The 26,566-nt window shown below is 36.5% G+C and overlaps 1 protein-coding gene across 2 annotated transcripts in view; it reads right to left on the bottom strand.

Annotated features, from left to right (window-relative positions):
* PLOD2 (procollagen-lysine,2-oxoglutarate 5-dioxygenase 2) overlaps positions 1–26,566 on the bottom strand; it is a 122,103-nt gene that overhangs the window by 55,822 nt on the left and 39,715 nt on the right. For both annotated transcript variants that reach the window (XM_065942304.1, XM_065942303.1), the window contains exons 2-3: positions 13,928–14,019; positions 10,678–10,814 (exon numbers count right to left, since the gene is read on the bottom strand). In XM_065942304.1, coding sequence (XP_065798376.1) covers positions 10,678–10,814; positions 13,928–14,019 — 229 coding nt within the window. The remainder of the gene's footprint in view (positions 1–10,677; positions 10,815–13,927; positions 14,020–26,566) is intronic.

Below are 26,566 nucleotides of genomic sequence, written 5' to 3'. Positions count from 1 at the left end.
GCCTAGGCAATTTTTAAAACTTAGTAAAAGTAAAGTTGAATTCAGAGAGCTACACCATTTTTTTTCATTCTAAATTGTCCTAGAGAATTTCAATTTTATCATTGCTTTTTATGTTACAAAAAAACTTCAAAATTAAAACATATCTATCTATATATATACACATATGTGTGTGTGTATATATATATACACACACACAAACATATTTGACATATAATTTTTTCTTTCTTTTAGGATCAATGGGTAGAAAAATTTTAATACTGTTAATAATATAATCATAAAGTGATTCAGTTCACACAATCTGAAGTCTAACAGATGGGTTTCTAATTCTAATTCCAGCTCTATCACTTGCTATCTGAGTAACCATAGGAAAGCTAGTAACAAACTCTTTATGCTTCTGTTGCTTTAAGCATAAGATGATGGTGAAAGTAGTGCTTATATCTCATCAAGCTATTGTTACAAAAATTAAAAATTAACACCACAATAATCTTTCAAAAAAGTTAACAAAATTAACATTTTTGTTACTATAGGAAAGGAACCTGAAGAAATGAGAGGTAGGACAAAACTTACTTTTAAATTTATGCAAGCCTGTACTTTTAAATAATTTTATTTTCAGCCAAATACACATTTTAAGATAAATTTTAAATCAGAATAAATTTGTTCTGACTAAAACCTCAAGCCAACTCCCCTCCATGTTTATTTGAAAAACTAAATTAATCTGACTTCACAAAATATTTATATAAATATATCATTTCTCTTTTTCTTATAAATAAGTACAACTGATTTCATAAGTATGACCACTTCAGATTTCTGCCTTGTAGGATAACCCTATCTTTTCTAACAGGGTATTTTCCTCCAGACTACTAGTTGCTGATATAATTTTCTTTTTTAAATACTGAAGATTAGGAAATAAAACTAGCTTTATAAGACCAGTTACCAGGGTAACTAAGCCCTGAGAGGTAAGGCAAATAAAACAAACCCTCTGAGGTACGGGACCCCATAAATTGTCTGGAGAGATGGATAAAAAGAGCTCTTTATGTCAGAGAATCATATGATTGGAGACTTGGACCAAACTGATTCAGATATTTTGCAGGTAGCATCATGTATTCAAACTTTCCCGGTGGCTCAAAGGTAAAGAATCTGCCTGTTAAGGCAGGAAACACAGGTTTTATCCCTGGGTTGGCAAGATCCCCTGGAGGAGGCCACAGCAACCCACTTCAATATTCTTGCCTGGGAAATTCCATGGATGGAGGAGCCTGGCAGGCTACAGTCCATGGAGTCGCAAAAGAGTCAAACACAACTTAGAAACTAAACAACCAATAACATGTATTCGAAGTTATAAAGGTACAGTTGGCAAATGATTGCTTTGTCTTTGTAACACCAGCGAAGGACTTAATATGTTCACAGTATATCTCGAACTGTTAGCAAAAGTCAACAGCTTGAAAAGGAAGAGTTGTGGGCAACTTGTACTCTGATAATTTAACAATTTTATAAGCAGGTATTACCTTTATAACAAAAAGCAATTCCTATAGATCAAAATGTAAAAGGCAAAAATTCTCTTCACATAATTCAAGTAAGGATTTGACTTTGAATAAAAATTTAAGGTTGTTGAAACTTTCTCACTTCATTCTAGTAGCACTGCTATTTCTGTGTTGAAGTACTTTAAAAAAGTTTTTTTGAACGGATTTAAAACTTTTCAAAGGGCAAGAAAGTTTTTCTACTTAAAATGACGTTGGTCACATCAACTCAAAAGGTCAAACTTTTTGAAAAATGCCCAAAACAGTCATAAAAATAATGCTCATAGGAATTTGATACATTTAAATGTGAAGAATAAGATAAAACTTTCCACAGTTCACTGTGGCAAATATTCCTGGGTCCTGCAAAACCCATAAAGTTGTCACCTTATGTGGTCATACTGAGCCCTCTACCAGGCACGTCAGTGTTCTATCTCAGACAGGTCACTGAAACTTTTACAAGCATTTGTCCTGCATTCCCTGTTTCTGTGGCACCATCAACCATACAGTCACTCAAGTTGAAAATCCTTTATTCAGCCCTGCCTCTTCCCTTTCCATGGCCTCTCTCATCAAATCTTTCTCCATAACCCATTGATTCCATCTACTTAATCTATTTAGAATTTAAAGCCGCTCCACTGCCACTAGAAGACACTGGACTAGCCTAATTCAAAAATCGTATAAGCCTCCCCATCACCCATCCCCTCCAACAAGGACCATCTGACAAACTCTCCTGAAAGCCTTTCTGTGCCAGGCCCTTGACTGGATCAGTCCCTTGACTGGATCAGAACTATGGTCTAAAGTGGGACTTAGCAAATATTTACTATCTAGCCTTTTAGAGAAAATTCCTTAGGCTTTGAGGGCAATATGGTCTCTGCTGGATGACTCAACTCTGCCATTGTGGTACAACACAGCCATAGGCAATATGTAAATAATTGAACACACTTGTGCTACAACAAAAGTATTTACAGAAAAGAGCCTGGGCCAGATCACAGTTTACCAAACCCTGGCCTGTAAAATAAAATCTAAATGAATCAGACTCACATTAACTTTCCATTAAATAATCTGTTCTGAAGTCACACTGAATTATTTGATCTGTCTTCCATGCCTTTAATCATAATGTTTCATCAGCTTAGCACATCTTTTCCCAATCGGATCCAAACCACTCACCCTCATCCAAATCTCACCTCTTCTACAAACCTCTATGTGAGCAGCATAAATGGAAAAGATCATTTCCATCCTCTTAATCCCCACAACTCTTTTCCTCTCTTTTTCCACAGAATGTGTCATTTTCTATTCGTCATGGACAGGGAAGATTGGCGTGCTGCAGTCCATGGGGTCGCAAAGAGTTGGACACGACCGAGTGACTGAACTGAACTGAACTGAACTTCATGCTGGCAGTGACTATTTATACTAGACTACATTGTCTTCCTTCACGTGCCAAATACACGACTTTATTCATCTGTGTATTGTTCACCTAAGTCAGAGAGGAAAACAAGAGAAGTGTTTCCTAATCTTATTTATTTGTTCCTCCCCAACCCACACTTTATTCATCAGCACTGATATAAATTTAAGCCAAAAGTTATGATTACCTAAACTATTAGCAGCTGGTTTTTAAAACCTTAAAGTCTAATGAAGCATGCAAGAAGCAATACACCTGATAATTCTCTCTTTAATCATGTCTTCATCTTAAATACATATCTATATTTTTCAGAGAGAGTTGATGCTAAAAACACTATAGAACCACTCCCCCCTCATTTTCATAAAGCAGTTGAAAATGTCTACTCAGTTGAACTTGCAGAATAAATTACAAAATAATCACAAGAGAAATGATTAAATTTATCGTAGGGATTTTGAAGGAAGGGGAAGGAATAAACTCGGACAAAGTAGGGACTATTTTAAAAACAATTACTGGGAGGATTTTTTAAATGGTCCGTAATTTCATTTTCTGAATATAATATTCCTGCTGAGGCTGGGCTGAGGTAGGAGTCAAGTGAGGACACAGCCCAGGTGGAGAGTCATTTTCCCCAGGCAGTTTCCTGAGAGCAGCCAAGTCCTGGGGTAACTCCTAGCAGACAGGGCAGCCATGGAGACACCGTGGCAAGACCGCAAGCTGTTCAAGCTGCTAGCGATCGGTGTGACCACGAGTCGTCACCACTTGGTGCCTCTGCATCAGTCTCTTTACTTGTAAAATAAATGGTTAAACGAAAATCTCCCTCTAATTTTAGATGATAGTTAAATTTATCTCTGCAACACTAGAACTTTCAAATCTGATACCTATTTAGGGCACAGTAAGTATGGTAAAGAACCTGCCTACCAACGCAGGAGACGTGAGACTCGGGTTTGATCCCTAGATCAGGAAGATCCTCTTGAGGAAGGCATGGCATCTACTCCAGCATTCTTGCCTCTAGAATCCCATGAACAGAGTAGCCTGGCAGGCGGCAGTCCATAGCGTCACACAGAATCAGACACAACTGAAGTGACAGCACACACACACGTGCACACACAATGAAGTATTCGTTGAATCAGTGAAGAAAGCAAGAAGCTTTTTTTCAATCCCCAGCATTTATTATTATGTAGCTATAATAATATTATTATTATGTAGTATTATAATATAATATTACTACATATCATATATAATATACTATATACAATAATATATACATATTATTATGTAATGTTACATTATTATTATGTAATATTAGTATTATTATGTAGCTATGCCAGAAAACACATACAAAGCTGTGGATAGAAAAGCCTATTCAGAGGGCAAGATTTCTGTCCCAGTCAACCCCTGCCCCACCACCAATCTAGCCGTAGCAGCTAGGACCATATTTTACACAATCACAGATGCTTAATAATACATATTTACTCAAAAAAAAAAAAAAAAGATTCAAGGAGTAGGTAATCTGGTTTGTAGATAATCTAGTTTGGGGAAAATCTGATTTATGTCTACACACAAAAAGTAGACAAATTAGTACTATTTATCTAGCAATATATAAACAACCAATCCTTCTTTTGTATACAGTCTGGTTCTTCCTTATTCCAACATACCCACTAATATAGTCAGTAAACACTAATAAGAACATTTGAACAATTTTTTTAAAAAGTCATTCATTTCCCATGTAATTCCTAATCATATTTCACATCATGGATGAGCCTGAAGGCAATGCAATATGTTTAAGTGACAGCTAAAGGTTTTAACCTTTGCTTCAAAAACAAGGGAAAAAATTAAAAAGCCATGTAGAAACTGAAAACTCTGGTGTGTTTTGGCTTTCCTTCATACTAATATAATGAAATATTGTCCATTGCTAATGACTAGGTTCATTGTGTCTGCACACCTAAACTGTCCTCATTGCCAAGAAGTCTATCAAATAAATCTGCTATAATTAGTTAAAATTACAACCATCAATCTTAAAAAGCTTTGCTTTCAGAATAATCTTACTCTGTCTTCTGTATAACCTGTGTGTTAGTTAGCTGCTCAGTCGTGTTCAACTCTTTGCGACCCCATGGACAGCAGCCCACCAGGCTCCTCTGTCCATGGGGTTCTCCAGGCAAGAATACTGGAGTGGGTTGCCATTTCCCACTAAACTATTCCCAATAAACTATTTCCCAATAAACTATCTAAGGCAATATAAAATTTAGGCATATTGGGAATGTAGCTCAAATTATGAAAGATACAACATGGTTATTTCATAGAATAAAATAAGATAGGATCTGGTCACCTATAGAATTTTAATAAATACAAATTATATTTCTTATAACAATGACAAAATCATAAAAACTATGTTCACAAACAATTAGCAAAATGATCCAATAAAACACTCTTCCCCAATTTTCTAAAAGTAAATGATTCTGAAGAAATTATGCCAATGTTTGACCATGAAAATAAATTTTTCGTCTAAATTAGGTCAGTTCAGTTTTGTCTGCAGAACTAGTACAATATGAGATTCCTTCACAGTGGGATCTTTGTGAATCTCCTTTTCTATAGTGTTAAGTTCAGTACCTGGGTCAAAGTTTTTGCTCAAGACATGTATTCTGAATACCAAGTGAAAAATCTGCTCACTGATGTCACTTTTTCTAATATTTAATTAGAAGCTAAAAGAAACAAACATTGGTCAACACAGGAAAGATCAAAAGCAGCAGCAGCATTTACATAGTTTCTAACCAACAATCAATTTTTAAAATAATTTCTATCTTTGAGATTTAGAAAGTTTGGATGCTTTCCTGCCTTTATAAGTCATTTCATTTCTCCAAATGAATGAAAAAAAAATCTTTACAAATAATTTTAAAGCATCCATCATACTTCTGCCTCTTGAAAAATGCTTCTCCGTCTTTTAATGCAATTCTCTCTTACCTAGTATTTATTGATTCCTTGCTAAACATCCTGACAATATGCAAATCAGGTAACCTTCGGTTTTACTATCTGAAGCATAAAAACAGTTACAATTCAATATAAGTGAACAGAAGTTAGTAATGTATTATCAAAGTGAGAGAATAGTATATATGCTGTATATGCTAACAGCAAAGATTTCTGTGACTAAGCTTATCCCCATAGTCTCAGTGAGTGTTTACTGAGCCCCATAACAGAGTCATTTAGAAAACTACTATCAGGTTGGTGCAAATGTGACTGCAGTTTTTGCATTGTTGAGTTTGCTGTTTGATGGTGGAAAACATTCTAAATAAATGTGGCTATGTTATACATCATTTGAATGCACATTTCTAGCTTTAGTTGTTTTTTTTCAAGACTTATTACTTGCTACTTATTTTATATTTACTTTAGACTAGGGAAATGATGTTAGATGAAAAGCAAATTCAAGCAATTTTCTTATTTGAGTTTAAAATGGGTCATAAAGCATGGAGACAATTCACAACATAAACAATGCATTTAGCCCAGGAATGGCTAATGAGTGTACAGTGCAGTGGTGGTTCAAGAACTTTTGCGAAGGAGATGAGAGCTTCAAAGACAAGAGCTCAGTGGCCGGCCATTGGAAGATGACAATGATCAATTGAGAGAATCATTGAAGCTGATCCTCTTAAACTACACAGGAAGTTGCTGAAGAACTCAACATAGACCATTCTACAGTCGTTCAGCATTTGAAGCAAACTGGAAAGGTGAAAAGCTCAATAAGCAATTAAGTGAGTGCCTCATAAGCTGACTAAAAATAAAAAAAAAAAAATCAATGTTCTGAAGTGTTGCTTTCTCTTATTCCACAAAACAACAGCAAACCATTTCTTGATCAGATTGTGATGTGGGCTGAAATTTATATTTTGTGGTGGCACGAATGTAAATGTCATTAATCAGATGTGCTTTTTACAAAAAGAATCCTTTATGAAATATTTGAAATATATGAAATACTTGAAAGGTATATTTGGTGGTGGTTACTAGATTCACCAAAATGATTATTTCCTCTCTGAAAATATCTACCCCAAGATTTTGGTATATAGTAACTCCTTGGTTCATAGAAGTATTTGCTTAAAGATGGTTAACTTTATGACTTTGAGGTAAGATAAAGGAATTGACTTTGCAATTTATAAGCTCTTGATAAATAATGGTAGGAGTAAGGTACACTGAATTTTTAAAAAACTAGAATGGTAGTCACATGTTACAATATGTGTCCCCAAAATCTCTATGAGCCTACTTCAAAAGAGCTCATCATACTTTGTCCAGTCTGTTAAAGTCATCAGATCCATTATGTATACTGGTAGTTGTTCGAATCAAGAGGAGACTGTCAATTTCACAAAGCATCTTAACTGCAATAAAACACACACACAAGGCAGGTGAAGTAACTGGAAAAAAAGTTTGTGGCACTTTCTCATGTGAAGAGTTTCAGTGTTCATTTTAAGAATAATCCAAAGCCCTGTTAAATATTTATTTACTTATCTAAATCAAATATGGTAAATCTTAACTTAGTATATTTATGAACACGGTCTCTAACTTTAAATGTTCACCCAAAAGTCAGTTTAGAATACGTATTCCCATGGAAGTGATGTTATAAGATTGCTTTCAAATTAATTCACAAAAGTCTGTTGCAATGAACACTAGGGATCATTTTAAGATAGGGGAAATGTTCCAGAATTGAGCGGTGACAACAATTCCACGACTCTGTAAATTTAATAAAAATTTTGAGTTTTTCACTTAAAGTGAGCATATGTCAAGGTATATAAATCATATCTCAACAAAGCTATTTTCTTAAGGACTATTTAAACAATTAAGTACATAAATCTTGGGGTTTTTTTTTAATATAATAGTGACCTATACTTCCATAAATGGCAATTCCATCACTTCATGGCAAATAGATGGGGAAACAGTGGAAACAGTGGCAGACTTTATTTTTCTGGGCTCCAAACTCACTGCAGATGGTGATTGCAGCCATGAAATTAAAAGACGCTTACTCCTTGGAAGGAAAGTTATGACCAAACTAGACAGCATATTAAAAAGCAAAGACATTACTTTGCCAACAAAGGTCCATCTAGTCAAAGCTATAGCTTTTCCAGTGGTCATGTATGGATGTGAGAGTTGGACTATAAAGAAAGCTGAGTACTGAAGAATTGATACTTTTGAACCATGGTGTTGGAGAAGACTCTTGAGAATCCCTTGGACTGCAAGGAGATCCAACCAGTCCATCCTAAAGCAGATCAGTTCTGGGTGTTCACTGGAAGGACTGATGTTGAAGTTGAAACTCCAATACTTTGGCCACCTCATGCGAAGAGTTGACTATTGGAAAAGACCCTGATGCTGGGAAAGATTGAGGGCAGGAGGAGAAGGGGACGACAGAGGATGAGATGGTTGGATGGCATCACCAACTCAATGGACATAGGTTTGTGTGAACTCCGGGAATTGGTGATGGACAGGGAGGCTTGGTGTGCTGCGATTGATGGGGTCACAAAGAGTCGGACATGACTGAGTGACTGAACTGAACACTTCCATAAAGCTAATTAGTACAGTTAAATTGTCCCTAAAAACTCACATAGTAATTGGTTTGATTTACTAAAATGAATATATTCTGAACTGTAGCCTTAACTGGAGGTAAGGTTAATTAGGAGAGTAACAATTCTATTGCAAAATGGCTTTTCTATTTCAAATAATTTAGAGTCAAATTCATTTTTCCCTGATCTTGGATTACCCACAATTTCAACTGTACTGATCACTTGTCCACAATATTTTTTAAAGGGTATTGTCTTTTAGGAAAAATAAAATAAAAGAGCTCTAAAGTGGTACCAATTGTTCATCCTTCTTATCTTGGTTACTGTCTCATCATCCCTAGGTTTCTCCAGGAAGACAGATATGGTGAGTCATGAAAGAGAAAATGTTACCGCTGCTTCTTAGACTAGAGCTTGGGGAGATGGGCCTGTGTGATTTCAGTTAGCTGGCTCTTTTCACAGAGGCAGTTGTCAAGAAATTTTATCCTCAGTTCACTGATATATCCCAAACACAGTGCCTGGTACACACTGGACCTCCTTCCATTAAAATTCTATTGCTATCTTTGGGTCACACTGGGTCTTAAAGTATCAACTAAATAAATAAACGCAACCTCCAGTGGTCTTCAGATATCTCACAGTGACCCTTTTCTTATCAGAAACCAATTGGGCCCTTACTAAACCAGTTTCTTCCAAGCCTAAATCTTAAATGGGGGGGGGGGGGGGCTCCCTTAAATGGGAGGGGTATTCTGATAAAGGAGCAAAGGGTGAGGAAAAGTAATTCTTCCTAAAATGCAGAAAGAGATTCAGGAACCCAAAACGACTGCTGGCTCATATTTGGTAACTTTTACAAGGAGAATTGGCCTCCAAGTCAAAATCAAGAGACACATGTGGCAAGTTCAAGCTGACCAAAATGGCTGGTAATTTTAAACCAAACATACTCAATGTTTAATACAAACAGTTAATATGAACATCCTGTTCTATTTTCCTAAGAGTTTTATATACATATATATATATATATGTATATAAAATAGATTATATATATAATAGAGACTGTAGAAAATGTCTTGGTACACAAGCTAAACATCAATCTCATGTTGCAAGAATAAGTAACTCTAAGCAGAGCTTTATTTTTTCCTGGGAGACAACAGGGAAATTCTAAAGATGCAAATATATGAACCTTTCAAAGTTTGTAAGTATTGATGGCACCAGAACTCCAGTATGTCTATTTTCAATTCAAAATTTCTGCCTTTATTTAACAAATACATATAAAGCACTGTTCTTACTTTCATCCATAATAATTTGTAGTTTTGGACTTCAAATTGAGGGAGAGATATAAAAACTTCCCTAACTTAAAGAGGAAAATGCAAGGAGATTTAAAATGATAACCAATGACTAAAAAATAAAAAAGAATGTAGGGAAAATGGTAGAAAAAAAAGGTGTCTACCAATACTGCTTCATGACAACCTGACATTATTAAAAAAGAGAGAAGAAGATAAGGAAACACAGCAAACACTCCACATTTAGTAGAAGAAAAGATATTTACATATGAGAAAGATTTTTCTTTCTTATTAAACATGCTTTTTTAAAAATTGTTCACTTATAACTTACATGATTTATTTCCTCCTGGACAACCAGAATCCACTGAGCTACTGTCTCAATAGAAAGGGTCAATATGATCTTTATTCTATCTCAAATCAGGGTTAAGACATGAATTTCACAAAAATTTTAGCCTATGCCTTGTCTTCCCATTGGTATTTATGATAGCTCATCAAATTTGATCATATTGCTTAAATATGTCAGACCATGGTTTTATAATTATGAATAATATATAATTTTTAAAACAATGATTCATTGTGAATAAAATAATTCAATATATATTCTGTAAGTATGAATTTCAACTCTTTTAAAATAATTTAATACAGACTTAGAAAGCCACATATTCGGGACTTCACTGGCAGTCCAATGGTTAAGAATCCATTCTCCAATACAGGGGACATGGACTAGATCATTCATCAGAGGACTAAGAGCCCACATGCCCCGGGGCAAGTAAGCCCATGCACCACAAATAAAGAGAATCCCATGCACTGCAACGAAGAATCTGTGCGCTGCAACTAAGATCTAGCACAGCCAAATTTTTTTTTTTAATTAAAAAAAAAAAAAAAAAAAAAGGCGTCTTCCAAAAGGATGGCACCAACTGACAGAAAAAAAAAAAAAAAAAAAAAAAACTACAAGTTGTTTCTCTTACCATTCAGTAAACAAGACAACCAGATCCTCTTGATTGGCATAATGTTCCATGACTTCTTTCATCAATCTCACTTTTTGGCCTCCTCCAATAGTATTAATTCCATCACCACCTCTCCACTCTTCTCCTTGACCAAGGACCTGTAAATGAAATCAACATTTCGTCCCCGGGGCAAAATTCAGGTTATTAAGTGTCATAAACACTGGAAGTCACCAGCAGCTTGTACAATATAACATAGCACCACTCTTTAAATGCTACACTCATGATGCTAGACAGAAAAAAACTTGATGCCTAGGTCAGGTCATAATTCTTTAATGTTATCCACCCCATAAAATGCCATTCTCAATTTTAACATTTCAAAAGTAGACACTAATCCAAGGAAGTTGGGGATTGATGAGGGAAGCCACAGAAAGCATTTCTCATATCTTATTTCTCTTTATTCAGACTGAAATGAAAAGGAAAGAAAATGAAGAAACTTTCCAGATCACTTTTCAATCTGGCAAGAAATCTGTCTGATGAACAAGGGAGCCCTGGAAGCTCAGTGAATCCTGGATGGGGCCCTTGAGCTATTTCCCTGCTGACACCAAATTGGTTATCCCAGGAAACACTGAGGGCATCAGGTCAAATGCTATCATCCTTACCTTAAGAATCTTAAGCTCATGTTTCCCTCAAAAGTTTAACTATTTATCAGTGCAAGAAATCACCTAAGCACAATTACTCAGAGCTAAACCTGAGTCATCCTGGGTTCTGTTTGCCCAGCCTCAGCGGTTGCCTCCTGAACTGTGTGCCTGCTGACGCACCAGATTGTGAAGAAGCAGGAAACAAGCCTATGAGCCCCTCTGCCACAGACACACCTTGGACCTTTGTTTCATCAAAACAAACTCTGAAGTTCCTGAAACAAGGATCTGCTAACAGAGTGGTCCCCAACCATATTGGCACCTGAGGCCAATTTCGGGGAAAACAATTGCCCCATGCACCGGGGTTGGGGATCGTTTTTATACTGTGATATATAATACAATGTATAGTCTGTATTTACAGCCACTCCCCTCACTAGCATCATTTTCATAGCTCCACCTCAGATCATCAGGCTTTAGATTCTCATAAGAGCATGCAGCCGAGACCCTTCACATGTGCAGTTCAGAGTTCACGCTCTCCTGTAAGAATCTAATGCCTCTGCTGATGACAGGAGGTGGTGCTCAGGTAGTAACATGAGCAATGAACGGCTGAAAATACAGATGAAGCTTCACTGGCTCACCCGCGCTCACCTCCTGCTATGCAGACAGGTTCCTAACAGGCCATAGACTGGTACCAGCCTGTGGCCTGGGGGTTGGGGACCGCTGTACTAAAAGATTTGGGAATTCAGAGGGAATGAAATTAAGAATACAAAAGAAAAATATAAAATTAATTTAGAAAATAAATATTATTAATTCTAAATTTACTTACCATTGAGCCAAACACAAGCCTGGTTGGTAGAGCTTGTGGGACTCCCAGCCTCAGATCCCTACCAGCACTTCCTCACTACTTACATTGAAGGGAGAAAGAAACACTGGTGTGGGAATTTGGATTCATATTGGAGCTAGTCTATTAGAACATTAGTTCTTGACCTAAAAAGTGGCTTCTGCTGGCCCTAACATTTGTTATACTTCTGTTCCACAGCCCTTCTGGACTTCTCCAATACTACAGTAATACTGGGCCTAAATATCTGAGCACCTGCTCTTATGTGGTGCTGCGTTGATTAAGCTCTACTCTCTTATTTTCTTTCCACTCCATCAGTGTGACAGACTTTAGTATGCATCAGAATCACATAGAGGGTTTGTTAAAACAGACTGCTGGGCCCAGCTCCCAGTCTATGATTCAGAAGGTGGGGAGAAGCCTAAGAAGCCTCATTCCTGTTTCCCAGCTGAAGCTGATGTTGGTAGTCTGAGGTCCATACTTCAGAACCACATAATGGAAAGACAGCAGAAGGATCAAAAGTTCCAGAGTCAGAGAAAGGGTGCTGGGGTCCAAGATTTGACCCCTTAAAGTTACATGCCCTGGGGCAAATTTCCTCACTCATAAGCAAAGTAATACCCACCTTACATGGTTTATATAATGAATCAACAGCATGCCATGTATAAAGGTCCTAACGGTGACACATGAGAAATGCACCACACTCTCCCCACTCTGAACCCTTATGATGTCCTTCACTGGATTTCAGAATTATCTTACCGTAATTTTTCTCCATTTCCATGTAGGAAATACTACAGTATTTCCTCTGTACCCTAACAAACTTCTCTAATGTATTTCTCCTTTATCCTATATTAAACACCTAGATCTCTTTCTTTAGCAAAGTTAGCTTCTTTTAACAGTTGTTCTACATTAATATATGTACCTAGTCTTCCAGCAGTTATGTAGCAAATATTATTTTTTTTGTGCATTATATTCTAGAACAGCTCACTTTTTCCCTAAGCAAAAAGCAATCTCTCTCTCCTTGTTTTTTTTTAAGTTTTATTGTTTTGTTGTGTAAATGTATTAAATTCATTTGTTTCTTTTCCTACCTTGGGATATCTCCCTCTTCTCCTCTATATGTGGAAAAGACTTAGCTGATAGAACCTCATTTCTATTAAAAAATAAATAACTTTAAAAAAAACAAAGCAGGTCTTTCATCGCTCAGTTTACTAGTCCTACCAAATTTCCCAAGTTTCTTCTGACCATTTATCAATAAGATATTCTCCTAGAGATAAGTTATACAGCCCTTTTATAATGTTACTAAATTCCTCTAAAACAAACAAAAAACAAGAAAAGCACCTCCCAATAATGGAACAAAAAAAGTATCTGCTTCACAGTAATGTTTCCAATTCTCCTAAATGAATAAATACACCAAGGTAGACAAACCCACTACAAAAAAAAACTTCAAAGTGAAAAAATTACTATAAAATCTTAATTATGTTATACCCATATAAGACTCCGCAAAACAAATATATATGTGTGTGTGTATATATCCTTCTAAATGTCCTCCTGTTGTTTTATAGAACATGTTTATACAAAGCATTAGTGAATACTAGGAAATTATTGTCTGAGTGGCATAGTATTAACAAAGCCGAAACCTACCTAAAACAATCAAGTAAGTGTAAACTAACAACAATTATGTAATCAAATTTCATCTCCCTCCTGTGGATTATAGATCATGTTGCTGTTGTTATTGTTTTCATTATGAAAAATGTACTTCAGGCAAACAGTCTAAAATCTCCATGAATTAAAAGATATACCATACCTTCACAGTATAATTGAAGTATTTGGCAGATTGCATAAATCGATGGAATCCATCACTTTCTTTTGTTGCTACAGTTATGACCAATAATTTATCTGCAAAGACAGAGGGAATAACACAAGACAGTTTACTAAGAGTCTAACTACTCACACTTTACAGAGATCACTATAGTGATTAGAGACCCCATTAAACCCATGGGAATGTTCTGGTTTGTTAGTCTACATGAGGCTAAACAAAGAGCTGTTGAAAAACTAGGCAACTAAAATTGGTTCTATTACTACCAAATGACAGACTGTCAAATAATGAATTATTTTAATGGTAAGAAAGTATATTAATATTTACGACAAAGCATGCCCTCAATGGAGGATTTCAGCACTAACAGAAACACTTCCACAAAATTGCACAAGGTTTTATCTGTAAAGACAAACTCTCCTACATATTATCTAATCAACCAGCTTTATTGCCACCTATAAATCATCACTGATGAATACACACATCAATTAGGTTCAGAAGGACATTACATTCCTCAAAGCACACATACAAAACAAAAAGATCTGATCATGAGATTAATTCTAGCTTTTTCAAATAAACTATGACAAATTGGGAAAAAATACCTAGGAACAGAATCTTAGTATTTTTCCTATCAAAGAATGTTTGTAAACGTGAAGTCTATAAAATCCACATTTATATCACCTTCAGTGTTTTGGTTTTTCTTTAAAGAATAAAAGGAAAAAAATAAAGAAAGAAAGAATAAAAGGAACCGAAATCAACACTGCCCTAGCAAATACACAGCTTTGAGTCATCATTTTATAATGGATTATTATTTTCAATCTAACAAAACACCTCTTCTTAATAGAAGAAAATATATTTAAGGAGTCATCTCAAATTACCTATAGAAGCTATTAAGGAAAAATGCTTATCAGGAAAAGATATGTTGGACAAATGCAAAAAAGAAACAAATGCATCAGAAAACCCCAAAGGTGCTAGAGCATTTTCTTTTTTAAACCTTAAGGTATCGGAGGACCAGTGGACTAAGAAAGCAAAACCTTAGGGTATCAGAGGACCAGTGGGCTAAGAAAGCAAAATTAAGAAAACAAAATGTCTTTTCGACATTCTAAGCACTGAGTTATGTCATTTGACTCTCAATTATTGTTATCAATAAGAAAAAATTTACAGTGTTAAGTATCTCCTAAACAATAGACAACCATTGAAAATGAAATACATAGCATTAATATATTATAACAATTAAAAACTATTTCATGTGATCCAAGGTAATCATCAAATTTTGAAAATAAACAAAATATATATAAGTCCAACACACTTATTGAAATCAATTCAAGCAAGTCAACCAACAAAAAGGAAACATTACCATGAAGATAAATATTAACACTCATATATTTTTCTAGAAATGTGTATTTCTCACATAACTTTCACTATTATGAGAAACAGATATTCAAGCAAAAATAAAAGTCATTTTCAATAAAGCTGTCAGCACTTTTCCAATAAATGATTCTTTTTTAAAAAACAAAATTTCATTTGCAAAGTTTCAAACAGAGCTTAATCAATTAAGAAAACTTGACATATTATCATTCACAATAAATTTTGAATAAAAGAAGACTAGATTCTATTTCATAAGAGTAAAGGAAATACTTTTTAAGTACTCTTCGCTATCATAAAATGACTGTATTTGAAGACAGCTTTATTAGCTTTTTATACATAAATCATAGAGTATTAGCTATAAGTTTACAGATTTTGCCTAGATGTATCTTTATACTTATAATTTTCAGCACAAAATTAACAGCAAGGATTTCACCATCCTTAATAGGAAAGTAATGTTGGCCAGACCCTCAGGCAGACAGAAATATTACCTAATCTAATGACTCAGAAGGCAAAACTAAAAATACCTAGCCTGACTGTGTCTGGTAATCCTACGTCAAATAAAGACTCCTGTTGTTTCAGTATTACTGCTAATTACAAAAAAGCAAAACCAAGTTAATAAGTAATTTCATCAAAGAAAGTTCTCTTCAATAACATTACATACAAATGTTTGTTTCTTCTTACCTGCTATTAGTATTATAGCTGTGAGAAAAATAAATCTCACTAAACTAGGGGAAGTAAAAGAAGAGAGTGCTGACAAGTACCATTCACAAGTTCTTGCCAGCCAGTAGTTCAACAGTTCAACTTGCCCACTGTCTTATGACGTATTATTGTTAAAAACTTTAAGCTACATTTAACACATAATTCAGATCCCAGGAAAATTCATACCATAAGTTTACCAGAAGTATTAGGACAGAAGGCCACTGATCTCCAGAATCGATGTCAAAAGAGAAAAAGAGGAAAGGGAAACTAACATACCATATCCCACCAGAATTAAGAGACCAGGCAACCAAACATACACCACTGCCTTTATTAGGGTCCTGACATGGAAAGTCGACTGCCAATAAGGTATCTGTGAGAAAATTAGGGAAATTTGAACACCAACTTATATTTGTAAATATTAGGAAACTATTGCTCATTTTAGCATGCTAAAAATGGTACTGATATTTTTTAAAGGGTCTTGATAATTTAGAGACAAATATTCAAGTATTTATCCAATGAAAGGATATAGTGTTTGTGATCTGTTTTAAAATTCTTAGGGGTAGATAGGAGGCAATGGAGGAGGAAGATAAAAAATTAGACAAGATTGCCCACATATGATGATGCTTAAAACTGAATTCCATTTACATATGTTTGGAAATTCCTACAATTAAAAAGCATAATCCATAATATTCCAATCTGAAAAATACTCAATGTAAAACTTGTTTTAACAGTCTGAAAAGGAAAAATGGGATAGACAGAAAAAAATTTCTAAACAAAGAATATTATAATTTAAACAACTATAATTAGTACCTCACCCAATCCACCCACAATAACCAAAAGGATCAAGGGAGATGTTGAGAAAATGGGCTTGAAAAATGGGCACCCATCAACCACTAACGAAACCAGTCTAAGAATGTGGTAAAGAAAAGATAAGCCCAACTCTGGCCAAATATAGCCACGGCCTGACTCTTTTCAGAAAGTGGATTAATGCAGTTAGCACGAGCAAGAAACATGTAAGGCATCAATGGAGTGTGGTCGATGTGAACTGTTTATCAAATGAAAATCATATCAGAGCCCAAAAAAAAAAAAATCCTTCTATAATCATATATACAAAGTCCACCAAAATACCTAGCACTATAGTAAGGTTTAATAAATATTTTAGTGGCTTAATACTTAGCTCTCTAGAAAAATTTAGATGAATAACACAACTCCTCCAAAAATCAAGACAATTTATTTAGAAAGGCAAAAACAAACAAACACCACACTATGTTCTCACTTAATAAATTTACAACTCAGAGAAAAATGCATTGTTAGAGTCATGTTTTTCCTTAAGATGTTGATTTAATAACAGAATTTATCAATTTTTAGTGTTGACCTAAATTTTCTTTCCAAAAACAAATCGTAGCTTTAAAATAGAAAGTTTTTGGCTGATATGTTCTGTCTCCAAATGATTCTCCGATCAGCCCATAAATCCAGATGAAATTCATTGTCTTAATGACAGGCAGCACATTCAGTAACTCAGCACCAGCCCAGCTACCTTTGATCTTACTCAGAGGGATAAATTCCCTATCTTGCCAAGAAACTTTCTCTACACTCAGTCTTAATTTTAAATTTGCAAAAATCAAAAAAAGAAAAAAAATTCTACCCAAAAAGGAGCTCTGAGTACATTGCCCTTACTCTGCTATAACTCATTTTATGAAAGAAGTATCTTTCATCTTTAAAACTCGGTGGTGCTCAACTTTCAAGGAACACATTTTCTAGGAATGGTTACCATAAGAGCCAGCAAACTTTCACTGTAAAAGTCCAAATAGTAAATATTTTAGGCTTTGTAGTTTATATGTAATCTCTGTCACGATTCTCTTTTTTTCTTTCTTCTTTAAAACATTTCTAAAATTAAAAAAAAAAAAAATTTCTAGGTTTTCTGGCTGGCTGCATAAAAACAGTTATGGGCCGGATTTGGCCTAAACATTATAGTTTGCCACTGTGGTTGGCCATATGGGTCTGACAACAAACTATATGGGTTCCAGTCTCAGACCTACCACTTAATACTTGTTTGAAATGGGTCAGTTACTTAAACTCTGTGTCTCATGTTTCTCACTTATAATATAAATGGTAATAATAGCACCTGATAGGCTTGCTGTGATGGTTGATGAGTTAATGTATATAAAGTGTATGATACTACATATGTGTTAGACAGTGTCTTACTTTTTCTCCTCAAAAGATAAATGTGTAAGGGAGGTTGTAGTGGAAATGCAAATCTCAGTAAGTTACGTAACTCAATCTCCACCTCTATCAGTTATTTATTCAAGAGCTGAATCTCTGTTTTATCATTAATTAATTTTTAGTGGAGTACAGTTGCTTACAATGTGGTGTTACTTTCTGAAGTACAGCAAAGTGAATCAGATACATGCGTAGATAAATCCTTTCTTTTTAAAGTCACCACAGAGCACTGAGTAGAGCTCCCTGAGCTGCAGAGGAGATTCTCTGTTTTGTTCAGTAGCTCAGGCCTGTCAGGTTCTTTGAGCCCCAGGCTTCCCTTTTCTTCATCATCTCCTGGAGCTTGCTCTAACTCTTGCCCATCATCATTCAGTCAGTGATGCCATTCAACCATCTCTCCTCTGTTGTCCCCTTCTCCTCCTGCCTTAAATCATTTCCTGCATCAGGGTCTTTTCTAATGAGTCGGCTCTTCATAACAGGTGGCTAAAATATTGGAGCTTCAGCTTCAGCAGCAGTCCTTCAAATGAAGGTTCAGGGTTCATTTCCTTTAGGATTGACTGGTTTGAGCTCTTTGCTGTCCAAGGAACTCTCAAAAGTCTTCTCCAATACCACAGTTCAAAAGCATCAATTCTTCAGCACCCAGCCTTCTTTATGGTCCAACTCTCACATCCATACATGACTAGTGGAAAAATCATTGCTTTGACTATATGGACATAGGTCAGCAAAGTAATGTTTCTGCTTGCTTTTTAATAAACTGTCTAGGTTGGTCATAACTTTTCTTCCAGGCAGCAAGTGTCTTTTACTTTCAAGGCTGCAGTTACCATTCACAGTGATTTTGGAACCCAAGAAAATAGTCTGTCACTACTTCCATTGTTTCCCCATCTATTTGCCATGAAGTGATGGAACCGGATGCCATGATCTTAGCTTTTGGGATGTTGAGTTTTAAGCCAGCTTTTCACTCTCCTTTTGCACCTTCATCAAGAAGCTTAGTTCCTCTTTGCTTCTGTCATAAGGGTGGTATCATCTGTATATCTGAGGTTATTGATATTTCTCCCTGCAATCTTGATTCCAGGTTGTGCTTTATCCAGCCCAGCATTTTGCATGATGCACTCTGCATATAAGTTAAACATACAACTTGACAATATATAGCCTTGACATACTTCTTTTCCAATTTTGAACCAGTACATTGTTCCATGACCATTTCTAAGTACTGCTTCTTGACCTCCATATAGGTTTCTCAGGAAGCAGGTAAGGTGGTCTGGCATTCTCATCTCTTTAAGAATTTCCCACAGTTTGTTGTAATCCACATATTCAAAGGCTTTAGTGTAGTCAGTGAAGCAGAAGTAGATGTTTTCCTGGAATTCTTTTACATTTTCTATGATCCAACAGACCTTGGCAATTTGGTCTCTGGTTCCTCTGCCTTTTTTAAATCCAGTTTGTACATCTGGAAGTTCTCAGTTCATATACTGTTGAAGCGCATCTTGAAGGATTTTGAGCATTACCTTGCTAGCACATGAAATGAAGTGTAACTCTGCAGCAGTTTGAACATTCTTTGGCCTTGTTCTTCATTGGGACTGGAATAAAACTGACCTTTTCCAAGTCCTGTGGCCACTGCTGAGCTTTTCAAATTTGTTGGCATATTGAGTGTAGCACTTTCACAGCATCATCTTGTAGGAAATAGCTCAGCTAGAATTCCTTCACCTCCTCTAGATTGTCATTAGTTACCTATTTTTATACATAATCATGTATATATGTCAATCCCAATCTCTCAATTCACCCCACCACTCTATTTTCCCCCTTCTTGTTCATAAGTTCATTTCCTATGATTGTGTCTCTACTTCTGTTTAGCAAATAAGTTCATCTATACCATTTTTCTAGATTCCACATATACAATATTTGATTTCCTCTTTCTGACTTATTTCACTATGTATGACAGTCTCTAGGTCCATCCACATCCCTACAAATGTCTTTCAACTTTCAAGATTTCATAATACTGGTATAGCACTGTCCCTTTATCCATGGTTTCTGTCACCCATGGGTCAATCATGGTTTGAAAATATTAAATGGAAAATTCTCAAAATAAATAATTCATAAGTTGTTAAACTGTACACCATTCTGAGTAGAATTGACTAAAAACTCAGTTACAACCTGAAAGCAGAGAATTTGGTGGGAATGTTAAGGACTCCAGGCCTGGGAGACTGTAGCCCTGAGAGTATGCTCCAAGGAGGCAGGACAGGGAATCAGGCTATATACAAGTTTTCAGCAAAAGAGATAGACAGTCTGAACATCAAAGATTATTGTTAAATAAGGAAAATCAGATATCAAGCTAAGGTATCTAGCATTTCTCTGTGTATGGAAAGAGGCAAGTCTCTGGGCTCACTGAACTCATTCCTTTCCTATGCACCTCAGCGATCTAGGGCCAAATCTTGTTTCTTGATTGTTTATGTCCTTGATTCCTTATTCACCTTAAGGGGTGGCAGATATGGTGGATGGCGGCTTCTTGCACCGCCTCCCTCCAGCTTCTCATCAATTATCATGGGGTGTGGCAGCATCTGCAGGATCACATACATTGTATTCCCTTCAGGGAGCTCTCATTCACATTTGGAGGGCTGGAATCGCTGATAGCTGTGACATTTCTTGCTCATCAATATGGCAGAAAATATTTCACTTCACTGTAGCTTGGTAAAATCTCTTGGCATCCTGCTCTCTCCCACCCATGACCTGAATCATTGCCCTGTCCAGTGTATCTCATCAATAAGTCACTTAGTAATTGTCTCAGCTATCAGATCCACTGTCACAGCATCACAGTGCTTGTCTTCAAGTCACCCTTATTTGACTTGTGCTTTGGGGCCATAAGTCACTCTCATGGCCCCAAAGCACAAGACTAGTAATGTTGGCAATTCAAATACACCAAAGAGAGCCATAAAGTGCTTCCTTTAAATGAAAAGGTGAAAGTTCTGACTTAATAAGGAAAAAAAGCTGAGATTTCTAAGATTTACACTAAGAACAAATCCTCTATCTGTGAAATTGTGAAGAAAGATAAAGAAATGCATGCTAGATTAACTTTCTCACTTCAAACTAACTGTAAAAGACACAGCCATAGTGCATGGTTAAGTCCTTAGTTAATATAGAAAAGGCATTAAGTTTATAAGATATTTTGAAAGATCACATTCACAAAACCTTTATTATATTGCTATAACTATTCTATTAATGATTGTTGTTAACCTCTTACTGTGCCTAACCTATAAATTAAACTTCATTATAGATACATAATATGTATAGGAAAAAACAGTACATATAGGGTTTGGGAATATCCACAGTTTCAGGCATCCACTAGGGGTCTTGGAATGCATCCCTTACAGATAAGAGCTGGGGGTGGATGGCAACTAAAATGGTGGAAAAAATCTATGTAAAAGCAGTTCAAGTGGAAGCTGTTTATTAAAGTAATATAGAAAGTGTACATACATCTTCTCAAGTCTTTGCATTTCTCTCCATCTCCAAGCAAGTTTACTCAAGTTATGACTAGTCCATTTCCACAATACACTCCTAAATCCCACTACACCCACTCCAATCATATCTCTACAATGCAGACTTATCTTTCAGAATCCTTAGATATCTAACCACATCACTCCACTGCTAAACATCCTTAAATTACTTTCCATTGCTCTTAGAATGGTGACCAAGCTCCATTACCTCAAAGTTGTTCTTGACTACCTCTCCCCTCTTTGATCTTATTCTCCATTTTGCTCTTTCTCCTCCAACTGCAGACCTTCTTTTCCATTCTCCAACAATGGCCTGCTCCCTCCTCCCACCCTGAAGATAATTGCGGATGCAAAGGCTTTATCTAATGTCTCCTCTGATCTCTTTAAGTAGCCACTGCCTATTCAACTCATTGAGATTCTTATACACACACACACACACACACACACACACACACACATATGCCATTTTCTCAGGGGAATCTTCTCTGACCTACTCAAGCAGGTCAATACCCATTATACATTCCTACTGCATTCTCTACCTCTCTTTTGGAGCACTTTATGACAAACTATAATTATATATTAATTACCTCAGTTATTATTCGAGATTAGAATCTCTTTCCCCAACTAGACTGTTAATTCCAAAAAGGCAGGATGTTTTTTGCTCAGCCCTATACCTCCAGGGCCTATCATAGTGTTTAGCATGCAATCGATTCTTAATAAACATTTTGTTGAATGAGCAGATACAGGAACAATGGATGTTATGTTTTATCTGTGCTTGTGTGCATGGTAGGTCCCTTCAGTCATGTCTGACTGTTTTCAACTCTATGGAGTGTAGCCTGCCAGGCTCCTCTGTCCATGAAACTCTCTAGGCAAGAATACTAGAGTGGTTTGCCATTTCCTTCTCCAGGGGGATCTTCCCGACCCAGGGATTGAACCTGTGTCTCCCACAGTGCAGGCAGATTCTTTGGATGTACAAAATAATTTGTTCCCAGAAAAATCCCTGTGTAGTTTGCATTATCATATCCAATTCACAGATGGAAAAACTAAGGTTAAATAGTTTAACTTAGCCAAAGTCACCCAAGTTACCAGCATAGCAGAAAGTGGAATTTCAGTTATTCCCCACAGTCCATTTCTTTCCAGTGTTTCATGCGCCTCACTTGGTGGTGAGAGGTCAAGAGACTGGAAGCAAAATTTGTTTTATTACATGTACAAAAGAGATAACACAGCAAGCCTAAGACTTCAATCTTACTTTGCAGGATTGATACCCAACTGGCATCTGGAAACCTGACTTTGGAGACGATTTCCATCATTCCCAGATAAGAGCAGCTCCTTGTATCTGAATTGTACAAACAAGGTATTTATGCTGAACACTAGCTTTCCTTCTAGGAGTTTGGAATTCTGGTACAGAAGTTGCCTCTGTGACCAGCCCTGAATAAAAACCTAAGTCTCTAACAAGTCTCTAACAAGTGTTTCTGATAAATAACATTTCACATGTGTGATCACAACTAGTTGCTGGTGACTCCCCTGAGAAAAGACTCTTGGAAGCTGTGTCTGGTTTCCCTGGACTTTGCCTATGTGCCTTTTCCCTTTGCTGACTTTGCTTGGTATTCTTTCAATGTTAACAGTCATAGCTATCAATATGACGATATGCTGAATCATCTGAGTCCTCCTACTGAATTGGGGAGCCTGGGAATTGTCTTGGGGAGAGCTTACCCATTATGCTTCTAGCTACAGGCAGCAAGTCTTCATCTGAAAAAGGCACTAAGGGCCTAACTGATTATATATCTGATACCTGACTCTTAGATTCTGGGTTCAGAGGCCACGCTAGAGAGATACAGAAAAGATTCCAAATAGACTCCATAAGTAAATATTTCATAGATAAGATGATCACACTCTGCTTCTCTACTGGTTGAGAATCATTTCATTTTTTTAATTTATTTTTTAATTGAAGTATAATTGCGTTACAGAATTTGTTGCTTTCTGTCAAACATCAACATAGGTATACATATGAGAATCATTTCATTTTAACATAACAAACTGTGATCCCAGAGTTTAGTCTAGCAAAATCCACTTTTTTTTATAGGGAAGGAAACCAAGACCTGAAGAGAAAATCAAACTTCCCCAAGAACCTGCAACTGGTGGTAACCAGGAATTGATGATTCTTAATTACTAAAAAAAGTGGCTTTTCTAGGTCTCATTACACAATTTTGTCACTTTTTTTAAGCACTGAGTCACTTAAACACTGTGACACACTGAAGTCATGGAGTCTAGGTGGCAAGAAAACACACTTTATTTTGTGGAACTGTTGAAAGAAATTCAAGAGACCAAAATTCCTCAAGAGCAATTCACTCCACAATTTCGAGGAAAGAAACCTAAAAAGGATATGTCAAAGAGACATCAGAGAATTCCTTAGTATTTCTGTAGGGAAAAGGGGAGTGAAGAAAGGCTTAAAGAAAAAAATAACTTCCAAGCATTAATGCTACATAGGGAACATCTTCACACATGTTAGTATTTAGATGGATGCCTAAGTTCCACAGCTCACTCTGGACAACGTTCTCAGTCACAAAGTCATGCCCAACTCTTTTCAACCCCATAGACTGCAGACTGCCAGGCTCCTCTTTCCAAGGAATATTCCAGGCAAGAATACTGGAGCCATTTCCTACTCCATTTCCTACTTCCCGACCCAGGGATTGAACCTGCATCTCATGTATTGGCAGGCAGATTCTTTACCACTGAGTCACATATGAAGCCCTACTCTGGACAACACACAGGCATAAAACAAATGAGATGAGCTGGGGGGTGGTGGGGGAAGGGAAGCATGTAGGGAAACCAACCATTCCAGTATGTTCAGGACTAAAAAGTTTCCCAGAATACAGGGCTTTCAGTTTTAACACTTGAAAAGTCCAGGATGAGTTGGTCACCCTAGCAGTATGGGTAGTCGACTACAGAGGGTGAGTATTGCTAGTTTGTGTAACAGACTGGATGGCAAATGGTCCAGGAGAACATTAAGTTAGGATAAACTCTTCTGGAACCAGAAGGTCAACACCATATATCCAGTGAAACAGGATCAGATTAAGACCTCCAGAGGCCCTCGGCACCAGAAGATCAAAGTGCACTAAGACAACCTCCACTCCTCAGAAGTACCTTTTCTCAGTTCATAGCCAGTGTCTTTTCTCCATGTCCTCACAAGAGGAGGGGCCTAGGGACCCTCTGGGGTCCTTCTCTCTTTTTAAATATTTATTTATTTGGCTTCACCCAGGTCTTAGTTACGGCATGCAAACTCTTAGTTGCAGAATGTGGGATCTAGTTTCCTGACCAAAGATTGAACCTGAGCCCTCTGTATTGGGAGACTGGAGTCTCAGCCACTGGACCAGCAGGGAAGTCCCTATGGAGTGTCTCTTTCATAAGAAAACTAACCCCATTCATGACGGCTCTACCCTCATGACCGAAGTCTTTCCCAAAGTCCTTGGATAGTGAAGGTGAGAATTTCAGCATATGAATTTGAGGGGGACACAAATGTCCAGCCACCGTAGTAACATACGTGCTGACTAGTAAACATGCCTATTTGATGAAACGCGTTCATCTATGAGAACTGTGTTATATAAGGCAAATAAGAATAAACTTTGATCTCTGGATATCAGCTTAAGTAGACCTAATGAATATCTTTCTCACACATAGGATCAAACATCTCATACTATACGTGCCTTCATAATTTAACATGGTGAAAGAGGCTGGGGTATCTTCAGAACCTATTTTATAAAAACCCTAATCAAAGTCATTGTGACTCTAACCTTATGACATAAGCACCTTCCAAAGGTCCCACCTTTGTGGATTAGGATTTCAACATACAAATTTTGGGTGGACACAAACATTCAGGTCATATTAAATATGAAGTACAATTAAAAGTACCCAGAATGTATGTAGTAGCCTGGATGGGAGGGGAGTTTGTGGGAGAATGGTTACATGTATATGTATGGCTGAGTTCCTTCGCTGTTTCACCTGATACTATCACAACACAGTTAATAGGCTATACTCCAATAAAAATTTAAAAGTTTGCTTTAAAAAGAAGTCCAGAATGAATGGACTGTCTTGAAAAAGCAGTTTGCTATCTTTACAAGTATTTATAAAACTAATACAGAATCATATTCCAGAATTTATGACTTGGAGACTAAATTGATCTCTTCAAAAGTTAGGAAATGCATACCTTGGATGTAATTTTAATGTCAAAGGAAAAAGGATCAGCCCTGTCACAAACAGAGCAGCCCCAATCTGTTGAATTCCAAAGGTTTAAAGGTTACAGCAACCTCTAAAATAGAAAGACACTGGTAATGAGAATGAACGTCCTTTGAGTGCAGTGGTGTAACCCATCTGCTGGCCAAATGCTTCAGCAGAGACTATGAACTGCCTGCCAGAAATCTGGTCTCAAGGTTGTGTAGTCTGTTCAACTAGATTATTGCATTTGATTTACAATCTGATCTATTGCTCTTTATTCCATGTTTTGCATAGGCACTAAAAATATTTCCTAGACTCATAACCAAAGGGTATCAATAATAAAGTTAATTACCAGAATGAAACAGCAGGGACTGAGATAATAAAATCCTGCTAATTCACCTACAATTGAAAAAAAAAACAAAAACAAAACAGTTGTCCAAGGTCAGAGGCCACTCTGAGATGCACTTGTGGCCCATCTGAGACAAAGTTGTAAGGGTGAGGTGCTAAGCCAAGATGAACCCTACTTCCCTATAATGGAAAAAAAAAAAAATCTTTTTAAAGAATCTTGCCTAACTTAAAGGAATGAAAATAAATCAATCTGGGATGCAAAATTAAAAGCAGACCTGATAAAGTGTGGCAGGACTGAAAAGGA

This window comes from Muntiacus reevesi, chromosome 8 (genome assembly GCF_963930625.1).
Source record: "Muntiacus reevesi chromosome 8, mMunRee1.1, whole genome shotgun sequence".
Lineage (NCBI taxonomy): Eukaryota > Metazoa > Chordata > Mammalia > Artiodactyla > Cervidae > Muntiacus > Muntiacus reevesi.
The sequence above is the reverse complement of the archived record's forward strand: the minus strand, read 5'-3'. Positions and strand labels throughout refer to the sequence as shown.